Source organism: Salmo trutta, chromosome 34, assembly GCF_901001165.1.
Source record: "Salmo trutta chromosome 34, fSalTru1.1, whole genome shotgun sequence".
Classification (NCBI taxonomy): Eukaryota; Metazoa; Chordata; class Actinopteri; order Salmoniformes; family Salmonidae; genus Salmo; species Salmo trutta.
The window spans coordinates 11,177,709-11,201,345 of record NC_042990.1 but is presented as its reverse complement, the minus strand read 5'-3'; the positions used below and the strand labels follow the sequence as shown (position 1 = coordinate 11,201,345).

Below are 23,637 nucleotides of genomic sequence, written 5' to 3'. Positions count from 1 at the left end.
TTACAACTACTACTCTTACAACTGCTTCTACAACTACCACTCTTACAACTACTACTGCTACTACTCTTACAACTACTACTACTACTACTACAAGAACAACAACACCTACTACTACTACTACTCTTACAACTACTAATACTACTACTACTACTACAACAGCAACAACAACTACTATTACTACTACTACTACTACTACTACTACTCTTACAACTACTACTACAACTACTACTACAACTACTACTACTATTACAACAACTACTACTACAACTACTACTGCTCTTACTACTCTTACAACTACTTCTACAACTACTACTACTATTACAACTACTACAACTACTACTGCTCCTACCACTCTTACAAATACTACTACTACTAATACTACTATTACTACTCATAAAACTACTGCTACTACTACTACTACTACAACTACTACTACTACTTCTACTACTCTTACAACTACTACTACTACTTCTACTACTACTACTACTACTCTTACAACTACTACTACTACTAATACTACTATTACTACTCTTACAACTACTGCTACTACTACTACTACAACTACTACTACTACTTCTACTACTCTTACAACTACTACTACTACTACTACAACTACAACTACTACTGCTACTACTACAACTACTACTACAACTACGACTACTACTACTACTACTACTACTCTTACAACTACTACAACTACCTTTACAACTACTACTACTATTACAACTACTACTACTACAACTACAACTACTACTGCTCCTACTACTCTTACAACTACTGCACTACTACTACTCTTACAACTACTACTACAACTACTATTACAACTACTACTACTATTACAACAACTACTACTACAACTACAACTACTACTGCTCTTACTACTCTTACAACTACTTCTACAACTACTACTACTATTACAACTACTACTGCTCCTACCACTCTTACAAATACTACTACTACTAATACTACTATTACTACTCTTACAACTACTGCTACTACTACTACTACTACAACTACTACTACTTCTTCTACTACTCTTACAACTACTACTACTACTTCTACTACTACTACTCTTACAACTACTACTACTACTAATACTACTATTACTACTCTTACAACTACTGCTACTACTACTACTACTACAACTACTACTACTGCTGCTACTACTCTTACAACTACTACTACAACTACTACTACTACTACAACTACTACAACTACAACTACTACTGCTACTACTACAGCTACAACTACTACTACTACTACTACTACTTCTACTCTTACAACTACTACAACTACCTTTACAACTACTACTACTATTACAACTACTACTACTACAACTACTACTGCTCCTTCTACTCTTACAACTACTGCACTACTACTACTCTTACAACTACTACTACAACTACAACTACTACTGCTCCTACTACTCTTACAACTACTACTACTACTACTCTTACAACTACTACTACTACTACTACTACTACTCTTACAACTACTACTACTACTACTATTACTCTTACAACTACTACTACTACTACTCTTAGAACTACTACTACAACTACTACTACTACTCTTACAACTACTACTACTACTACTACTCTTACAACTGCTACTACTACTACTACTCTTACAACTAAAGGTACAACTACTACTACTACTACTTCTACTACTCTTACAACTACTACTACTACTACTGTTACTACTACTACTACTACTACTACTACTCTTACAACTGCTACTACAACTGCCACTGTTACAACTACTACTACTACTACTACTACTCTTACAACTACTACTACTACTACTACAACAACAACTACTTCTACTACTACTACTACAACTACTGCTACAACTACTACAATAGCAACACCAACTACTTCTACTACTACTACTACTACTACTACTACTACTGTTACAACTACTACAACTACTACTGCTCCTACCACTCTTACAACTACTACTACTACTACTACTACTACTCTTACAACTACTAATACTACTACTACAACTACTACTACTACTCGTACAACTACTACTACTACTACTACTCTTACAACTACTAATGCTACTACTATTGCAACTACTACTACTACTACTACTAATACTACTACAACTACTACTACTATTACAACTACTACTACAACTACTACTACTACTCTTACAACTACTACTACTAGTACTGCTACTAATACTAATACTAGTTCCACTAATACTACTTCTACTAATACTAATACAACCATTACTATTACTGATATTAATACCGATACTAATACTACTAATACTACTACTACTCCCACTACTACTACTAATGCTAATACTACTAATACTACTACTACCACTACTAATACTAATGCCAATACTACGAATACTACTACTACTACACACACAAACACATGGTGTGAAAGTACATGAGTCCTCATTCAATATATTGTGTTAACTACAAAGGATGATATTCTGCACCACTTCCTACGCTTGTGATCCCACTCATATGTGATCTGGTCAGTTCATCACCTTCTAAGCACGAAATGTTTATTAAAAGAGAAATTCCTACCACCCTATTTATATATCTGCTAGAGGGAAAAATCGCCTTGACACAAAACATGTTTAAAACATTCCACACAGTGATGTCTAAAGCTGTTTTTTGACTGACAACTCACTACTCAAACTCCACTTCACCCTTAATACAATGCAGTATTCATGAAATTCTAGCAATCACAGTCAGCTGCAAAAAATCAATAACGTCTTAAATGCTCCTTAGGCGAGAGTAGCCTAAGGAGCACACACACACACACACCAAACCCTCTCTTCTCCACAGCTCCGGGACCTGCTCTGGAGACCTTTGTGGGCGAGGACGTGAACACCATGCTGATCCTGAACCTGATGAGCGGTACAGAGTACGGCGTCAGGGTCATCGCCTCCTACACTACCGGCTCCAGCGAGGCCCTCACTGGCAAGGCCAGGACATGTGAGTAGACTATCAGCAGCCCCAGGTAGAATGGGACCCGAGAATGGATATATGTTAATTAATCGATTATTCAACACAACGCCTCCAAGTAGAACAGGACTCCAGAATGGATACTGTGTATACTGTGACTACATAATTACTTACTTATCCCCTTTGTGCATAACAAACTTTATTAATTATTAAACACTTTCTGGTCACGTTGATCACTGTCAAGGTGATTGGAGCACAATGTTTGTCAAATACACTTCCGTTATTCATCATCTTCTTTCCAGGTAGGCCCCTCGACATTTTCCAGGCGCTCGGGGATTCAAACTAGCAACTTTTCTTACGTTGCTGGCCCAACGCTGTTAACCACTAAGCTACCTGCCTCCCTCTCTAATTTTAATCCCCAACTTTCCCAGCAAGCATCATTTGGATCACATGTAGGTCAACTGGTGCTGTCTGAGATTGAATCAGTTTGAATTATTGAGTAGCACAGCTTCACTCTATCGGAGACTGCAGCCGCCACAATGATATCAAGTGGCCAGGCAGGCGTGCCTAATGTAGTACCAGTGTCAGCGACTCAGCACTGTAACGGAGATCATTGTCTTATTAGGGCTGGCAGCTCCCAGATAATCAGATTGGAAGGGGGAGTGGAAACTAGAGACTCGCATTCGTTTGCATGTAACTACGATATCACCTTGTGCATGATAATTAAGTAAAGCACGCTTGGGTAGTGCGTGATTTGAAGGGCATAGATAGAGATATAGCAATCAGGATAAGGGTGTCTCTTGGGTGGAGTTTGATGCCTGACTGACATGCAGTGAGCATGTTAATGAACCCCGCACTATAATAAGAGAAAATGGGGATAGCTCAATGTTATGTTCAAGATCTCCTTGTTTTACAGTCATGTATGTGTATAGTTATTTTGTGAAAGTCAATGAATTGTTGTATTGTATGTTATGTATTATGTAACACAGTCTACCTGTGTAAACATTAATCCATGTATTCATATGCATTGGGAAATGTACATGTCCCAAAATATGGCGATTCGATTATTTACCAAACAGCTGTGAGTAAATTTGTTTTCGTGACTCTGAATACAAAATATGGACATCACTTACTCCAAGCTCCCCAAGTTAAATGGAGTTTATTTCCAAAACGCTATATCCACCAATTTTTCACGTTTGTGTTTTTTAATCAGAAATGATTGCTTATGGGTACTTTCATGCGTGGGTAAAATATTACTGTTCTCAGATTTTTTTTTATTGATATATTTTAGATGTGTTAAAATGTTTTATTTAGCCAAATGCTATATTTCCATTGTTTAGCTGGAATGGAATATCCGTATCATGTATAGTTGACAGTGATACTGTATGTGGTTGTCTTACCTAGCTTAAGATGAATGCACTTACTGTTTGTCTGGATAAGAGCATCTGCTAAATGACTAAAATGTCAAATGTAAATGATTTACATACAGATCTCATAATACTTTATTGAATTGATTTATTTTTAAAATATACGGTATATATCTATTGATGTCACAAATGTATAATTTGTACATTTCTTTGTTAAACATTTAGTTGTTTGTTACATTTGTCTCAGTGAAACTTAGCAGTACTACTTATTTCTCTGAGATTGAGGCAGGTATATAGCGTTTAGCAAAAAAACATGATTATTTGTCTCTCTGAAATGAAACCATCAAGTGACAGATGTTAAACAAATACATGTCTGTCATTGAACAACACTTGATTAGATAGTGAAAAAAAACACACCAATATGTTTAATCATTTCTTTCAAAAATTCATTTACCAACGTTTCTGAAAATGTATATAAGCGTTTTGGAATTAAACTTTAAATGTATGTCCCACTGAAATATTCAAATCGATAGCAGCACGCAAGAGTGAGATTAACAAATGCATGCAACATTTGCATAAATGGATTTGTACTGCTGATCATTAGGAGTAAGATATTGGCACCATATTTCAACTCCCCAAATAACTTTTGCGCCGTATGTTTAGAGTCCAACCCAAATGGAGACATATGCTGTGTGGCGATACATGCACTGCCTGACGATAGATGTCTGCGCATTATCATTAAGGATATGTTTATATTGCAGGGCTTTATCATTTAGTCACTTCTGCGGGTATCACTGGTGTATTTACCATCACTGCTCTGGTTAAAGTCAAGTCACGATGACGTTCCACTATGTTGCAGTATAGCATAACAATCTACTGATCCTTAGACATTCTTAGGCCCAGGTTCCAGCATGATATGGTGGGTCTGCCACATCCATGCTCACACAATTTTTTAAATTGTAACCTTATTTAACTAGGCAAGTCAGTTAAGAACAAATTCTTATTTACAATGACAGCCTACCCTAGCCAATCCTGGACGGCGCTGGACGTGCGCCGCCCTATGGGACTCCCAATCATGATGCAGCCTGGATTTGAACCAGGGACTGCAGTGACGCCTCGTGCACTGAGATGTAGTTCCTTAAACCATTGCGCCACTACAGTAGCCCAATGTTTCCAATGTGATGAGTTGGATCTATAGTGATAATGTGCCTGTCTCTCTCTGTCTCAGTATACCTGGGAGTGACCAATCTGAACACCTACCAGGTGAGGATGAACAGCATGTGTGCCCAGTGGAGTGCCCACCGCCACGCCACTCTGTACCGTGTGGTCATCGAGTCGCTGCTCAGTGAGTGCCCAGCACCACATACACACATACACACATCAATTTGCCCTGTTCCATTTGAACCAACAACAGTTTTTTACAGTATTGAGCTTACTATAAGCAAGTAATTTGTCATGGCAGCACAATATCCACACCCTCTCCTTGACAGTATGCCCTTACTTCTGTGTGTAGACGTACACTGTACAGTACACTATATGCAACCAAATCCACATTGGTATTCCCCACACACTGACACAGCCACTCTAGTGGAAGGAGGTGATTACCATGCGGCCACACGTCTTCATGTGGATAAGGCTGTCAGCTCCCCCCTAAAATCCACATGCGATCCCGGTCAGGAATTATGCACCTGGCAGGGAATCTCGGTTGGGACACGGAAACCTGCAGGGAGGAAGATTCACTTGTAATACCGACAGGGATTTCACACTTCCCCAGCAGAACTGTATAATTGTCATTTGTATATCATAGCATTTGAACAATATTCAAATGCTATGATATGCCATGTTAAATGATGCTATATTATATACAGTATAAAGCATAAGATAAAACATCAATAGGACAGACTCTGGGGGCTATATTTTGGGTTTCAGTTTAGAACCATATACATTAGGCCTACATGGCTTTTTAACAGGCGAGCTTAGTTGACGTTTACACATCCTATGGTTAAATAACTGAACGTTCGCTAGCCAAGATATACTTGTTATGCAGATGACCGTAATTGCACCTCATTGCATCTTTTTGAAAAAGTAAAACAATTGGGTTTCTGGTTCAATGTGCTCTGACAGGGGGAGTTCCAGATACTTCTGTTTCAGCTTGTAGTTAACTAGATACTGTATTTGCGTCAAAGCAGAACATTATGAGGCAAAACAATTATATTCAGGAAAATATTGTAGGCGCCTTTTACCTTCTAAGTCATAATTATCACCTCACAGACGTGAGACTTCCAACCAACAGTCAGTGTGGGTGGGTGTCTGGAAGTGAAATTAAGGTTGTTTTCAAGGTGATAGTTTGCTACTCAGTCAATGCAGTAGACGTAAATGGATATTTAAAGTTTGTGAAATGTTTTGAATTCCCTCAAGGGGTCTAAAGTTGCACGTAGTCCATATAAACTCTTTTCAGGACCCTGTCTTTCAAAGATAATTCGTAAAAATCCAAATAACTTCAATGAACCATAAACAATTAATGAACATGCACCTGTGGAACGGTCGTTAAGACACTAACAGCTTACAGATGGTGGGCAATTAAGGTCACAGTTATGAAAACTTAGGACACTAAAGAGGCCTTTCTACTGACTCTGAAAAGCACCAAAAGAAAGATGCCCAGAGTCCCTGCTCATCTACGTGAACGTGCCTTAGGCATGCTGCAAGGAGGCATGAGGACTGCAGATGTGGCCAGGGCAATAAATTGCAATGTCCGTACTGTGAGACGCCTAAGACAGCCCTATAGGCAGACAGGACGGACAGCTGATCGTCCTTGCAGTGGCAGACCACGTGTAACAACACCTGCAGTTGACAGTGAGAGGGCGTTTCTTTTTTTTCTGAGTTTAGTATGCCAGTCCATATGATAAAACAAAATACGTCCTGAATTAATGAGTGAACCTGGCCTTAGTCTAATTCTAGACAATTCATGACATACAATTAACAATTTATCCTAATATACAGTTAGCATATAGTGGGATTTATGCAACAGATGGCATGGAATATTTCAGCAATGGAACATTTAAAATGTCAATGTCTTATCAATGCTGTGTTGATCCCAATATGAGTATCATCTGCCAAATAGGAAAATAATGCGAGCAATTCATCAAGTTTAACACTGAGACCCAAACATCATTATTATCGTGTAGCGTTTCGCACATTGCAATTTCGCAGCATTACCGTTGGGAGCTCCTGAAATATTAGATCTATCAGCCGGTATTAAGCCCAAATTAGGATTTATGATGGCTAGATAAATATATAATTACCCAAAGAAAATACCACCTCGGTGTATGAGTGAAATTGGCTTAAATTGAGGCCTTAAGGGGAAGGTTCCGAAATTAAAATTCTCGGGTGAGAAATGAACCCGCCACTTCCACAGGAGACCTCATAATGAGATTCTACTCATGGAAAGGCCACTGCTCGGGTTGCCAGATATTTGAATAACCCCGAACAGTTTGGGTAAGAGGCACAGGTCTTAATACATGGTTTGTGTCAAGAACTGCAATGCTGCTGGGTTTTTCATGCTCAACAGTTTCCTGTTTTGTACACTCAGTGTATATTGTGATGGCTATTCTGTCTTCATTTTAGATGGACATAAACAGGAGGCAAGGCTGGGAGGAGGAGCCACCCGCCACTGCTTCAATGACCTGACAGCTAACACGCAGTACAAAATCAGTGTGTACGCCCAACTCCAGGACACAGAGGGACCTGCAGTCACCACCACAGAGAGAACCTGTAGGTGTCCCTATCAACTGCTGCTTAGTATACACTCTACAACAGCCCTACAACCAACTTGCTACTATTCTCAGAAAGGATTCTTACAACATTCTGACAATGTTGTGACGACATAAGTTCCAACATCACCTCAACAGTCTAGCTCAAGGGTCGGCAAACGGCAGCTCGCAGGCCAAAACCAGCCTCGAAGTGATTTATTTTGGCGCCCCAAAGTTTTTTGTGAAAACATAAACAAAAAAAGTATTCCCTCTAGACTGTAGCAACATCGTTACAACATTATCCACACCAAACATACAGTACATCAACATGCCTTACAGACAATCACAACATATACAATATTTTCAAGACATTATTAGCCTCTCTGGAGGCACTTGAATGCCTCTCCCAGGAATGAATCATGATTGAGTCTGTGGCTAGCTCACAACAGTAATCAAGGCACTCTCTCTAACCCACCAGGCATTTGTTTGCATTGAGTTGCTTTACTCTAAGTTTAGACACTGATTTATAGCTTTGTTTTGATGCCGATTAGAGCTAAAGGCCTTTTTTAAATTACCCTGCGTTTCCCCAGGCGGCCTTGCAGGCTGCCATCAAAAGTAATTCCCAGTTTCATGTAGCTGAATAACTACAGCGGTAAAGTATATGTGGGTTTCAGCAGGGTTCCAGAGCTAGAAAAAAATGCTACCATTCATTTCAATTTGACTGCCGCTGTTGGTAGTGATCAAGCTAGCAAATTACTGTATATAGGTAACTTAATCATCAACTCGACATGCTGCCAAGCATAAGCTGCCATCTCTGATTTATTCTCTGAATTCCTTCTGATTCTTCTATCATCTGACTGATTATATATGTTATGTTTGATGCTATTATCAATGTGGTATCTTCTGTCTGTAGCCATTTTTTTTACTGTAAATGAAAGCCTCACCAAGCATGTTTGTTAGGTGAGGTGACATAGACAACTAATGAGGATGTTAGAATGATTTGTGTGTATCTTATGTCATTGCGTTCATGCAGTCCCTGTTCCCACCCCGGCACCCACCAGACCACCCACTACCACCCCTCCTCCCACCATACCCTCAACTAAGGAAGGTAAGACAAAAGGCCTGTTGTAAACACATACCTGTTGGTCCGAGTGTGGTCCACTCCATTCCTATCTGGTAGACCAGTACTGATGTCATCAGTGTTTTCCCAAGTAAACACTGATGCTTGGTTTGGCTGCTGGAGAGAAAAACTTTAGGTCTGTATTGCGTTTAGTAAGCTATAGTGCTTTTGGCTTGGCCTCAAAGCCCTTCATGTTCCTTTATGGGGTAAAGGGAACTAATACTGTCCATTGTGAACGTCTACCTGGGTGATGTAGCGCAGCAATTTTGCATTCAAATGCTCACAAGTCCCCACCCATCGGCCAATAGATACTGTAGAGATATCCCCTATGGTAGATTATCTATGTATTTTTGTACAACTCACTTAGAGTGGCATGGACCTTAACATACAGGGCCTTCAGAAAGTATTCACACCACTTGACTTTTTTTCACATTTCGTTGTGTTACGAAGTGGGATTAAAATGGATTTAATTGTAATGTTTTATCAACAATCTCCACAAAATACTCTGTAATGTCAAAGTGGAAGAAAATTTCTAACATTGAAAAAACAAATGAAAAACAAACACTAATATATCTTGATTACATAAGTATTCGACCCCCTGAGTCAATGCATGTTATAATCACCTTTGGCAGCGATTACAGCTGTGAGTCTTTCTGGGTAAGTCTCTAAGAGCTTTCCACACCTGGATTGTGCAACATTTGCCCATTATTATTTTCAAAATACTTCAAACTCTGTCAAATTGGTTGTTGATTGGCCTCCCGAGTGGCGCAGCAGTCTATGGCACTGCATTGCAGTGCTTGAAGCGTCACTACTGACCTGGGTTTGATCCTGGGCTGTTTCGCAGCCGGCCGAGACCGGGAGGGCCATGAGACGGCGCACAATTGGCCAAGCGTTGTCTGGGTTAGGGGAGGGTTTGGCTGGCTAGAATGTCCTTGTCCCATCGTGCTCTAGCTATGGCGGGAAGGGCATATGCACACAGACACGGTCGCCAGGTGTACGGTGTTTCCTCCGACACATTGGTGCAGCTGGCTTCCGGGTAAAGCGAACAGTGTGTCAAGAAGCAGGGCCGTGTTTCAGAGGACGCATGACCTTCGCCTCTCCTAAGTCCGTACGGGAGTTGCAGTTATGGGACAAGACTGTAACTACCAATTGGGGAGAAAAAGGTGTAAACATTTTGGGGGAAAAAATTGGTTGTAGATCATTGCTAGACAATCATTTTCAGGTCTTGTCATAGATTTTAAAGGAGATTAAAGTCAAAACTGTAACTCGGCCACTCAGGAACGTTCACTGTCTTCTTGGTAAGTTGCTCCAGTGTAGATATGGCCTTTTGTTTTAGGTTAATGTCCAGCTGAAAGGTGAATTCATCTCCCAGTGTCTGGTGGAAAGCAGACTGAATCTCTAGGATTTTGCCTGTGCTTGGCGCCATTTATTTTTTATCCTGAAAACTCCCCAGTCCTTAATGATTACAAGCATACCCATAACATGATGCAGCCACCACTATGCTTGAAAATATGGAGAGTGGTTCTCAGTAATGTGTTGTATTGGATTTGCCATAAACCTAACACTTTGTATTCAGGACAAAAAGTTTGCTTTGCCAGATTTGCCAAATCTGCTTTGCCAGATTCTTTGCATTATTACTTTAACGCCTTGTTGCAAACAGAATGCATGTTTTGGAATATGTTTATTCTGTACAGGCTTCCTTCTTTTCACTCAATTAGGTTAGCATTGTGGAGTAACTACAATGTTGTTGATTCATCCTCAGTTTTCTCCTATCACAGCCATTAAACTCTGTAAATGTTTTAAAGTCAACATTGGCTTCATGGTGAAATCCCTGAGCAATTTCCTTGCTCTCCAGCAGCTGAGTTAGGAAGGACGCCTGTATCTTTGACTGGGTGACTGACATTCAAACCTCAAATGATTCCTGACACAAATATGTGAATCTAATACAAGTTCATATAACGTAGTGTCTATTGCACGGACATGACTACAGACATCTGAAATGATAGTAAAGCTGTTTAATGTGCTTTTAGAATAATCACAAATCTATTCAAATTTTCAAAAACGATCCCATATGAGCTTTTTAGTCTGAGATAATACCATAAACTGGAACTTATGTGACCTTGTGTCAGAATATCTCAGAATATTTACAATTCTCCAACAAACACATGCAACATAGTATTATTATACTTGTAGAAAAGCTTGTAGAAAATGTGTAAAAGTTGAACTTTATTTGCTCTTTTAGAGAACGATAATCTTAGCAGTTTTCTTTTTTCCTACACAGCTTTCCCGGGATGAGTTTTGTAGAAGTTAACTGAAAACTCAGTCCCCTCTGTTGGAACTTCCAAGCCTGTAATTCTTATTGTTTTATTATTGTCATTGTATGCCTAGGAAACATCAATAAATGCTACTTTTAGTTCACTTTGCTTCCCACGTACTCGCAACTTGGTTATTATTTTTGGTTCCTTTGAAAATGACAGAGCAGAACAGTAAACAACAGGAAATGAGGTATTCTACTGGTCAATCTGTCCCTGGCTGGCGCTGATATGCGAGAGGGAAGTTGTTGAGATAATTGCCAATCATCGCAGCTCCTCTCTCGTAACCTGTGGAGAATGAGAAAGCTCTCTCCATTCTCCATTGTGATTCTTCCACTGCTGCCTTTTGAGGCTAGTGTGTGTGTGTGTGTGTGTGTGTGTGTGTGTGTGTGTGTGTGTGTGTGTGTGTGTGTGTGTGTGTGTGTGTGTGTGTGTGTGTGTGTGTGTGTGTGTGTGTGTGTGTGTGTATTGTTCACTTTCTTTGTCAGTTTGTATTATATATGCTGTCTATTGTAGGAACTCTTATTGTGGGCACTGAATTTAAATTGCTCTTGATAAGAGCATGTTCTAATTGCCTTGTAAATGTCCTGTTCTGTCTCCCTCTGCCTCTTTCTCTGTTTGTATATTCTTTTCTCTCACTCTTCCACTCTCTCCCCTCTTCTCCTCTCCTTTTCTCACTCCTCATCCCTCTCACCTCTTTCCTCATTTCTCCTCATCCCTCTATCCCTTTTCCTCCTCCCTCCACCTACTTGTCTCTACTTCTATCACTCTCTCCTCTCTCGCTCCTTTCTCTCATTCCTTCTCTCATGCCAGTTTGCAAGGCAGCCAAGGCAGACCTGGCGTTCCTAGTGGATGGCTCCTGGAGCATCGGGGATGAAAGCTTCCTGAAAATCATCCGCTTCCTGTACAGCACCACAGGAGCCCTCGACACCATTGGACCAGATGGCACTCAGGTAAATATTGACACTTAGATCAACAAATGGGTGAGGTCCTGTAGCCGGCTAGCACTTACAGTACTGAAGTGATATACTCAAATAAATTGTAATTAATGGTCTTAAAATGTATGAAGGTACATTTATGTTTGACTATGTGCCACCTGTGCTTTTATGAACAATGCCCCATTTTTCATTAAACTCATAGTGTCTTTCTCCTGCCAGGTGGCCATTGTCCAGTTTAGTGACGATGCTAGAACCGAGTTCAAACTCAACTCCTACGACAACAAGGAGAGGCTACTAGAGGCCATTAACCGCATCTCCTACAAGGGAGGGAACACCAAGACAGGCAAGTGGACTTTATTAAAGCCAAACCTTTGTCAAACCTTATTCACTCCCTACCAATGTAGAGTTTTCATATAATTACTCTGAGCATACATTAAGTCCCCATTTCTTTTTCTTAGAATTTCTAAAGGGACTCCCATAACAGTTAATTAACAGGATAATTGGATCCCATTGAGACAGCTGTAGCCGCCAGATGAACAGAAATACCCCTTATTGACTTTCCTTTTGTAACCTGCCAAAAAAGAATCAGCCATTGTAATCAAACAGGCCAGAGTTGTCAAGCATGGCTTCCGGAGAACAGTGAGACACTGTCACTAATCAGTGTTTCTAAGTACCAAACCCAAAAACCCCAAGGGGAGCGATAATGCATTCTCCAAGTCATCCAGCATTGTTTTCTTTTTTTCAAACGGGTGCAACAAAGAAGTCCGCTTGGTAATGATAATTGTTGCGTTGTGTTCTCCTTTCATTCTGCTGTTTTTGTGTGTAATGTGTATAGTTGCAGGTGGGGTGGGAATAATAACTACATTGTATATTTTTTGCTGAATCATTTGCAGCGATAGTGGTAACCCAAAACCATGATCCTCTACCAAGTAACCTGGCTAAAACCTGCTGTCAATCTCTCTTTGAGTGTAACTCCTCTCTTCATCTTCCCCTCCTGCCTCTCTCTCTCTCTCCCTCCTTCCCTCTGTTCATCCCTCCTTCTAATTCTCTTACTCTAGGGCTAGCCATCAGGCATGTGAAAGACACCATCTTCACGGTGGGGGGAGGGATCCGGAGGGGCATCCCCAAAGTAGTGGTGGTGTTGACTGACGGGCGCTCTCAGGACGATGTCAACAAGGTCTCCAAAGAGATGCAGATGGAAGGTAATGCACGTGATGCGAGAATTCAATTGAATAGAAGGTGGTACAAAAAAGTATCTGTATATGTTAGTCCACCAAAATGTTCTAGATTTGTATGCACATTACACACAATTGGCAATACTGTATGCTTTCCTTCTTCACAGGGTACATTGTTTTTGCCATTGGTTTTGCGGATGCGGACTACGGGGAGCTGGTGAGCATCGCCAGCAAGCCCAGCGAGAGACACGTTTTCTTTGTGGACGATTTAGACGCCTTCAAGAAAATTGAGGAAAAGCTGGTCACCTTTGTTTGTGAGGCTGCCACTGCCAGTGAGTCCTACATCCGTGTAATTTGTAAGCAGGGGAGGGGCATATTATTGTGTCTATTTTTATCCATGGAGTGACATAAATGTTTTGTCTTTCAGCTTGTCCTTCGGTGGCGATGAGTGGCAGTACCTTGCCAGGTTAGAGACTGGAGCATACTTACTTATAGAACCTCTTCATGCCTCCTAGCATATAGAGCACAGTCAAGACCTCTACACTCTGACCCGTTGACTAGTTCTGACCCCAGTATAACTGTTATGCACAACATCACTGTAAACCGGACAGGCACAGTACAGTTGACACAGATCATTTCAAACGCTGGACTCTGAAGTGTCAACCCGTACCATTAACACTGTGTAAAACTGCCTGTTTCCGAGTGTGTACCAGTAAGTCAGAATATCTTTAATGATAAGAAGTAGAAGCCCAGTATTGAGAAGTCGTGATAAAAACAGATTATTTTTACTTCATCAGTAGACAAATGTGTATGGATATATCTGCTTTTACACCGACTCACGGTTGTTTATGTTGTGGCTGCAGGTTTCAGGATGATGGAGATGTTTGGCCTGGTGGAGGGTCTGTATGGACATGTATCAGGAGTGTCCATGGAGCCTGGCACCTTCAACAGCTTCCCCTGCTTCCGCCTGCACAACAACTCCCTCCTCGCCCAGCCCACCAAGTATGGACACTAGCATTTTAACTAAAAGGCATTACAGCGCATTATCTTCCATCAATCACGTAGAATTTAGTAGATGCTCTTGACCAAAGTGACAAAATGTCAGGGACTACAATGATACAGGTTGCATAACACAAGTACATGACACTTCATATATATTATAACTTTATGACAATGTATTTAAGTATCGGCAACACTTACCCAATGATAACATAAACATCACCTTATAGCATACAACTAACCCTACTCCCCCGAATTGAATCCTCTTTTCCTGTCATGTGACCTAAAAATGCTGTTATTACAATGAAGAGGTGGTGATAATGACAGACAGCTGGCCTCACCTGGTGTATTTCCTCTCCTTTATCTGCAACAATCCCCACACCACATCACACAAAGCATAGTCATTTTGTGTTCCATTCTCAAATTATAATGCAGCAAATGTGGTCCAAATACAGTATGGAGAAACAATAGCTTCCTGCTCCTAACCTCTCTTTCGAATTGAAAGACACTATTGAAAGAATTTAATTGGCAAGTTGAAACAGCATTTGAAAGTGCGTTTAACAACAGTTGAACTCGGTGAAGGTGCTACAGTACAACAAAACCTGCAGTATGTTCAGACTAGAGCCTATTGTTCTGTGAACTTTCCACCCCAGGTTTATCCACCCTGAGGGCTTGCCCTCCGATTACACCATCACCATGCTGTTCCGCCTGCTGTCTGAAACCCCCAAAGAGCCCTTTGCATTGTGGGAGATCCTCAACAAGGACAACGAGCCCCTGGTGGGCGTCATCCTGGACAGTGAGTAGAATGCCGGGGGACGGGGCTGGGACTGTCATAAGATAGACAAAGCAATGGACATTTCCCCAGGTGTCTCTGCTCATTTATCAGTTGTGTGCAGCACAAACATTTTGTCAATGGAGGCTACATTTTCAAAAGGTATCCCATTGCTCAGATTGCACAATGTCTACTAAACTGTCCGTGCCTCCTCTATTTGAAACGAGAACATTCCTCACTATATTCGAGTTGTACTGTATACTGTCAAACTCTTTCCAACTCTAGACGGTGGCAAGACCCTCACCTTCTTCAACCACGACTACAAAGGACAGTTTCAGACTGTGACCTTCGAGGGACCTGAGATCAAGAAGCTCTTCTACGGCAGTTTCCACAAGGTCAGAGTTCAAAAGCACTCCTTGTTGTCTCACTTCCTCAGTGCAAACGCTGCTACAACATCACCCTAACACCTCAGAGAATGTCCTGCTTCCTGGCTATAAGCCAGCTTGTTGAGTGATGTTAAGTCACTCTTGTCTGGCTGTCAGTGGAGCTTACAATACCTTTGCCCACATCCATGGCCTGCTGCTAAAATGAATGAGGATGTGCTTTATCTCTTCACTGGCACAGTTATCTGATAGTGTATTCAGGTCACCCACTTGCCAATGTCATTATCATCCTCTGTCTACAGATAACTAACATTATCATCTATGAGTGAGATGTAGCACCTGAAACAAACACCAACCGTTTTTGGAGCAGTTTGTAAATCACTTATGTTTTGACTGTTCAAATTGTTTCAACTTGTTTTGCTGCACAATAACTGTACTATATGTCATTTAGCAGACGCTTTTATTCAATGCGACTTACAGCCATGCGTGGATACATTTTACGTATGGGTGGCCCCAGTGGGACTATAAGCCACAACTCTTGGCGTTGTGCCGTGCTCTACCAACTGAGCCACACGGGACCAGTACACAGCGTATGGCTGTAGCAGTAATATATACTGTGAGTAATACGGTGCCATTATGATATTCACAAGGAATCCCCTTCATATTTCACCTGCTATCTGCTGAAATTCATTTTTTTCTTTTAAAATGCAAACCATGTGGAATGAAGCTGGCACCCCAATATTGCCGGAATAATATATTCATATTTGAATCATAGCCTCTTCCAAACAAGCTAAACCAACTAAACTATGTAGGGAGGAGGAATTTGATATGACTGAAAGTGACTATGGCCTGTATTCAATTAACCCGCTGTTGCCTTTTTCCTCAGCAAATTATCACCAGTGATTACTGCAATTCTTTGCCCTGCCAATCCATAAGTATTATCATGTGTCATCTTGTCAGCACATGGTGATAATGTGGTAACATTTTAGATTACCTCTCAAGAAAACCTGATTGATGGCCAGATACTTTGCTGACTCAAGTTGCCTAATTCAAATGATTAGTCAGGAATCTGTTTTTGTAGGAACAAAGGTGTAAATGCAAAGGAAATGCTACAGTTCCATCATTATCAGAGCTTTAGCATAGTAATGCACCAGTTTCAACAAAGCTGAAAGTGCTGTTTCATAAAGACACACATTTACATTTGATATTCAGGTAGAATAGATACACTACATGGCCAAAAGTAAGTGGACACCCTTTCAAATTATTGGATTCGGCTATTTCATCCACACCTGTTGCTGACAGGTGTATCAAATTGAGCACACAGCCATGCAATCTCCATAGACAAACAGTGGCATTAAAATGGCCCATACTGAAGAGCTCAGTGACTTTCAACATGGTACCGTCGTAGGATGCCACCTTTCCAACAAGTCAGTTCTTCAAATTTCTGCCCTACTAGAGTTGCCCGGTCAACTGTAAGTGCTGTTATTGTGATGATCACCATGCGCAATGCCAAGCATCGGCTGGAGTGGTGTAAAGCTCGCGGCCATTAGACTCTGGAGCAGTGGGTACGCGTTCTCTGGGGTGATGAATCACACTTCACCATCTGGGAGTCCAACGGACGAATCTGGGTTTGGCAGATACCAGGAGAATGCTACCGGCCCGAATGCATAGTGCCAACTGTAAAGTTTGGTGGAGGAGGAATAATGATGGTCTGGGGCTGTTTTTCATGGTTCGGGCTAGGCCCCTTAGTTCCAGTGAAGAGAAATGTTAATGCTACAGCATACAATGACATTCTAGACGATTCTGTGCTTCCAACTTTGGCAACATTTTGGGGAAGGCCATTTCCTGTTTCAGCATGACAATCCCCCTATGCACAAAGTGAGGTCCATACAGAAATGGTTTTTCGAGATTGGTGTGTAAGAACTCGACTGCACAGCAATATTCCCTCTAAACTGCGCGCAGGCGTGCAGTACCCCCGAGACTGCCACAGATGGCCGTGCAGAGCGCAGAGGAAATATCAGCCCACGGAGAGAAGCACAAAATGTAACTTCACTCAACTTTCTAGACTTTCCCTGTTAGTTAACACTATCAACGTTTACCTTTACTGTAGGAATTGTGATCGAAGCAATGCAATATTAACCACTTACAATGCAACACACCAAAACAAAACAAACTATACAAGAGATGTTGTTGTAGGCATCGGAGTAGGATTCTATTGTGCATGACCCAGACCATACTCTACACAGACCAGTGCAGCATAGCCATTCAGACCTGCGGTAGACCATTGCCATATATGGATCCGTGAGTAGATGCGCTTGTTTTGAGATCAAAGCAAGAGCTGCATGTAGCCACATGTGCACATTTTGTTCATATCCTTTACTAGTTAGTGAGTTAATAGCCCAGTTTCAGATCATTTGTAGTCAGCAATAGGGGAGTGATTGCTTTCTACAAGAGCACAAAAGGTGTACATTTCTAGACATTTTGAAAAGCGAGGTAAAGAGCTTTTTTTTGTCTTAAAGGGGCAGTGTTGTATTTTGAGACAGGCTTGAATAAGCTAAGTAGCCAATAGGCAGAGGGTAGAATAATTTGTCTGATTCTTTGTAATAATGGTATGGGAATAATAATGGATGTTATTTTGTAAAGTGGATCCTTTCATCAAACAACACAACAAAATGTTCAGTCACCTCCTTGTCTGAAGGACAGGTGGATTAACAGGTTAATGTCAAGCCCTGCATGTTTTCTTTATTCAGTCTCATGGAATGTAGGCCTACATTGAACACCACACATTAGCTGCTACTGTAGGCTGAATGATTAAACAGCTGTTTCCATGTTAAAATGTTATGGGATGCATTTTCTCCATTGTTTTTGATAGTAGGCCACTCTGGTAGGACCTACATTATAATAAAATAGCCACAGTAGCCTACTAGACCACTGTTTAAACTGTAACTTAAAGAGGGTACAGCCTCAGTGTTCACAGTAAATGCACGCTGGAAGTTGCACAGAATTTTCACAACGTTCAAGTTTGTGCTCAGCCGACCTGAAATTTGCTCAGTGCGGCTTTTTTTGGGGGAATATTGCTGCGCAGAGCCCTGACCTCAACCCCATCGAACACCTTTGGGATGAATTGGAATGTCGACTGCGAGCCAGGCCTAATCGGCAAATGTGATTTTGCTAATGTCTTGAAATTCCCCCATATATTTCCCCATGAGACATCCCATTTCCACGAAGCATACAGTAGAAGCTTGATGTGTCAAGGGTAAAAAAAAAAGCTAATATTTTATTTGTCACAAAAACGTCTTAAATCGCCCGACTTCAAAACCGACTCTTTCGTTTCGGGTGACTGGTGCAATTCTCAGAGCAGACCTTATTTTACAGCCTGTGTCTCTTTGAACCGCTGTCTGCGTTCTGGACTATTGGGAAAAAAGTATGTCAGCCCGCAACTCTGTAATGCTCCCCAGTGATTTATTGAGACTCACACATAAGACGTTTCAATCCCACTGTGTCTGTGTTCCAAACAGACCTGGGTTCAAATACTATTTTAAATAATTTAGGACCATTTAGCTGTGTTTAGGATTGATCTTGCCTGGCGCAATGGAACCAATAGAATAGCCACAAAAGGGTAAACTCTGCCAAATAGGCACTCCAGGCAGGCTTTGGCAAACGCTCAATGTATTTGAAAGATTTCAAGTAGGATTTTAACCCAGGTCTGGTTCTTAAACTTCCCTGTAGCTGCACCTGGCTATTAGCAAGACCAACGCCAAGGCTGTCATCGACTGTAAGCTGGTGGGGGAGAAGGCCATCAACGCGGCGGGCAACATCACCACAGATGGCCTGGAGGTGCTGGGACGAATGGTGCGCTCCCGGGCGAAGAAGGACAACTCTGCACCGGTAAGCCCTATAGTCAGACACAGCTGTTTTGACATAGAATAACTAGAATATACTGTAGTTCTAAGGACATCCCCATTCAATATCCATGTCAACATTCCGTAATTGGATTTCTATGCATTTTTAACCCCTTGATTCACCTTATTTTACATGTGTAGTCGGGCTGAATTCTAACTTGCCTTACAGTACAGTAAGATGTTTAGTGTCATACAGTAATCAATACACTGGTGGATAAACTATCTACGGCCTAGGTTATCAATTCCTATAACAGCATTAAGACAGAGGGTTTGAGTGAAGTATAATCACATCAGCACTTCAAGGTCCATTTGCCACTAAATATAAGCAAGTCATAGAAACAACAGAGACACTACCAACTGAACTTTCATATCCAATCGCCCAGTTCCATAAATAGCCCAGATATCCTCTTACAGAAAAAGCAGTGAGATGTACTCTCTGATAGGCTTGAGCATTTTCTTCCTTTGACAAAAACTCTTCACACCTTTTTTTCAAATGGACAGCAATCTGTTTGGAGAGACCAATTATTGATTCTTCCTCCTCAATAAGAGTTGTGCAACGAATCTGTTAGCTATGTGTAATACTGAAGAGTTATCATACTTTCGCTCAGGTCTTATTTAGGAGATCTGTAGCTTGCTGCTGGTTTTATCAAGAGACTAGTAGTAAAGTAGCACAACCTGTATATAATCTAAACGCAACATGCAACAATATCTAAGATTTTACTGAGTTACAGTTCATATAAGGAAATCAATCAATTTAAATAAATTCATTAGGCCCTAATCTATGGATATCACATGGCTGGTAATACAGATATGCATCTGTTGTTCACGGATACCTTAAAAAATAGGTAGGGGTGTGGATCAGAAAACCAGTCAGTATCTGGTGTGACCACCATTTGCCTCATGCAGCGCCATACATGTCTTTGCTTAGAGTTGGTCAGGCTGTTGATTGTGGCCTGTGGAATGTTGTCCTACTCATCTTCAATGGCTGTGCGAAGTTGCTAGAGATTGCCGGGAACTGGAAAGCGCTGTCGTACACATCTATCCAGAGCATCCCAAACATGCTCAATGGGTGACATGTCTGGTAAGTATGCAGGCCATGGAAGAACTGGGACATTTTAAGCTTCCAGGAATTATGTACAGATCCTTGTGACATGTATTATCATGGTGAAACATGAGGTGATGGCGGCAGATGAATGGCACGACAATGGTGTCTCAGGATCTCGTCACAGTATCTCTGTGCATTCAAATTGCCATTGATAAAATGGAATTGTGTTCTCTAAAATGACGTTGGAGGTTGCTTATGGTAGAGAAATTAACATTAAATTCTCTGGCAACAGCTCTGGTGGACATTCCTGCAGTCAGCATGCCAATTGCACGCTCCCTCAAAACATAAGACATCTGTGGCATTGTGTTGTGTAACAAGTGGCCTTTTATTGTCCCCTGCACAAGGTGCACCTGTGTAATGATCATGCTCATTTAATCAGCTTCTTGATATGCCACACCTGTCAGGTGGATGGATTTTCTTGGCACAGGAGAAATGCTCACTAACAGGGATGTAAACAAATTTGTGCACAAAGCTTTATAACACTTTACATGTTGCGTTTATATTTTTGTTCACTATAAAAAAAAATGTCTGTGTTTGTTGTTCTTTTTGTCCTCAGTTTCAGCTGCAGTCGTTTGACATCGTCTGCAGCACGTCCTGGGCCAGCCGAGACAAGTGCTGTGAGCTTCCTGGTCTGGTGAGTTCAAGCCTCACTACTGATCTCATCTACTGACTGACATGGAATGACCCTAACCTTTGTTGTAATGTGTAGTTGCATGTTGTAGGATCATGTCATATTGTGTCTTGTGGTCGTTATCCTCTTTTTTCCATCATTATGCTTTGGTCATTATCGTAATCATTAGCTCATTGTCCTCTTGTGTTCCATGTATTGTCATTTGGTCGCACAGCAGCATAGTCATGTTATTGTGGTGTTTCTCTCATCTCTCAGAGGAAGGAGGAGGACTGTCCTGCCATGCCCCGTGCCTGCACCTGCACACAGGACAGCAAAGGCCCCCCCGGCCCCACTGGACCCCCTGTGAGGACCCTCCGTCTCTCCTTCATCCCCTTCATTTGTTACTTAAAGCTGTTGTTGAGCTAGGAACTCATTCATTGCATTCAGTGGCTGATGAACAGAACACGGTGTGACATTTGGGGACGGAGAGGGATATATACATAGCTACAGTACATACACCCGGTGTGTGATAGTGTGCTTAGGATGTGTTGAAAGAGTGGGTCTTTAATGTCTGTGATACGTACAGTATGTTGATGGTGTGTGACAGAGGGTGTGTGTTTGTGTGTTATCAACAGGGAGGTCCTGGGATCAGAGGAGGGAGAGGGGACCGTGGAGAACCAGGAGCTGTGGTACAGTACACACACACACACACACACACACACACTCATGTAAATAAAAACCCAATAAAAGTCAATGCAGCTTGTAAAACTGAAACCACGATATGTTAGAATTCCACAAGCACTGAGTGGGTGGACAGACACATACCCACATTGATGGATACCAGACACATACCCACATTGATGGATACCTCTCTTCCATAAAAGATCCCTTATATGATGCTTGGCTGAAAACCCACTCTCTCTGAAAATGCCCCCTGCAAAGTTCTAATCTTTTATTCATATCTCATTCTCTCACATGCTATTCGACTCGGGATTGCATGGGTCTTGAAAGTCCCCGAAAATTGCACTGGTGGTTGAGTGGTGTGTTATTACAGCATGGGAAGGTCTTTGTAATGCAGCCGTCTTCGCAGTGCTCCCATGCTGTCTTCCTACTCTCATGAATTTTATATTCATCGGAGTCGCTGCGTGCCCCCATGAAAGTCAATGGCCTGCGACTGGTTGGCTCACGATAAGACTGACAGAGAGTGGCCTCATGGCTCTCTGATTTGCAGTTAAATCACAGAGTTAGCCTAAAGCCCCCTCAGCCGCCAAGAGCTGGGTCAGATAATGTATAAAGGATGAAGACAGTTGTATGGAATAAAAGATTTATTAACATATTGCTCGCCCTCCATGAAACCTCGCACAGTACACTATTGATATTCATGTCGTCAACTTTTGAAAGCCTTAGATTGCAGTTCCGGTGTTGTAGTCTTATATGTCATTAAAACATGTTTTTAAGTTCAACATTCACAAATTGGTATATTGTTGTTGTTTAAAATTGTACTTTCATACTACATAGAGGTAATGGCTGTAGAAAATAGGGGATTTAACTAGATCTGTAGTAAAATAGATCACTTTATCTCTTTGTTAACTATATTCTAATCTATTTGATCAATGTGTTCTTCTGTCTCTATGACAGGGGCCGATAGGTCCAGTTGGGGACGCTGGTACTCCTGGGCTGCAGGGGCCTCCTGGCCCCCAGGGCCCCAGCGGCCGCACCATCATGGGCCCCCCTGTAAGACACACACACACATGCGCATACACACGCTCACACACACCATACTGCACATATTAGAGGAGTCTAGTTTCCCGACATACATAACACAGCAACAGCAACCAGATTCACCTAGGCCTGCTATAAAGTCCACCTTGTAAAAGCTGTTGTAATACTCAGAGGTCGATTCTTTCTCTCTCAAGGACTGATGTTGAACATAAGCCGTAAAGGAGGAAGGATGTATCGTAATCTAATAGACTTAACTTTACTAAGGCAATGTTTAAGCCAACCTATGTGTTGAGAAAAACTCGTTCAAGGAATCGGGAGAACTCCTTTATCAGCAATAAGAAGTTTATTCAAGTGATTGCAAGGAAGATCACGCTCTCAGGATGAACCCGGAGAGGATCTTGATTATTTACAAGTCACTCAGTCTTCATATACTCCACCTACACAAAGAGCTGCTTAACCCTCAAAAAGAGGCAAGCTTACAAAAGAGAAAAGGGTCATTAGCTCTACTCCCTTAAAACGTTCAAACGAACAAAAGCAGGTTCTAAACG

The 23,637-nt window shown here is 41.4% G+C and overlaps 1 protein-coding gene across 4 annotated transcripts in view; it reads left to right on the top strand.

Annotated features, from left to right (window-relative positions):
• The window catches only part of col14a1b (collagen, type XIV, alpha 1b), an 89,489-nt gene that overhangs the window by 48,354 nt on the left and 17,498 nt on the right, over positions 1-23,637 (top strand). For all 4 annotated transcript variants that reach the window (XM_029731812.1, XM_029731810.1, XM_029731809.1 and 1 more), the window contains 17 exons: positions 2,816-2,965; positions 5,531-5,647; positions 7,927-8,073; positions 9,085-9,159; positions 12,297-12,436; positions 12,641-12,764; positions 13,480-13,623; positions 13,764-13,928; positions 14,024-14,062; positions 14,460-14,598; positions 15,249-15,391; positions 15,653-15,762; positions 19,480-19,638; positions 21,314-21,391; positions 21,644-21,730; positions 22,003-22,056; positions 23,006-23,101. In XM_029731812.1, the coding sequence (XP_029587672.1) occupies positions 2,816-2,965; positions 5,531-5,647; positions 7,927-8,073; positions 9,085-9,159; positions 12,297-12,436; positions 12,641-12,764; positions 13,480-13,623; positions 13,764-13,928; positions 14,024-14,062; positions 14,460-14,598; positions 15,249-15,391; positions 15,653-15,762; positions 19,480-19,638; positions 21,314-21,391; positions 21,644-21,730; positions 22,003-22,056; positions 23,006-23,101 (1,967 nt within the window). The remainder of the gene's footprint in view (positions 1-2,815; positions 2,966-5,530; positions 5,648-7,926; positions 8,074-9,084; positions 9,160-12,296; positions 12,437-12,640; positions 12,765-13,479; positions 13,624-13,763; positions 13,929-14,023; positions 14,063-14,459; positions 14,599-15,248; positions 15,392-15,652; positions 15,763-19,479; positions 19,639-21,313; positions 21,392-21,643; positions 21,731-22,002; positions 22,057-23,005; positions 23,102-23,637) is intronic.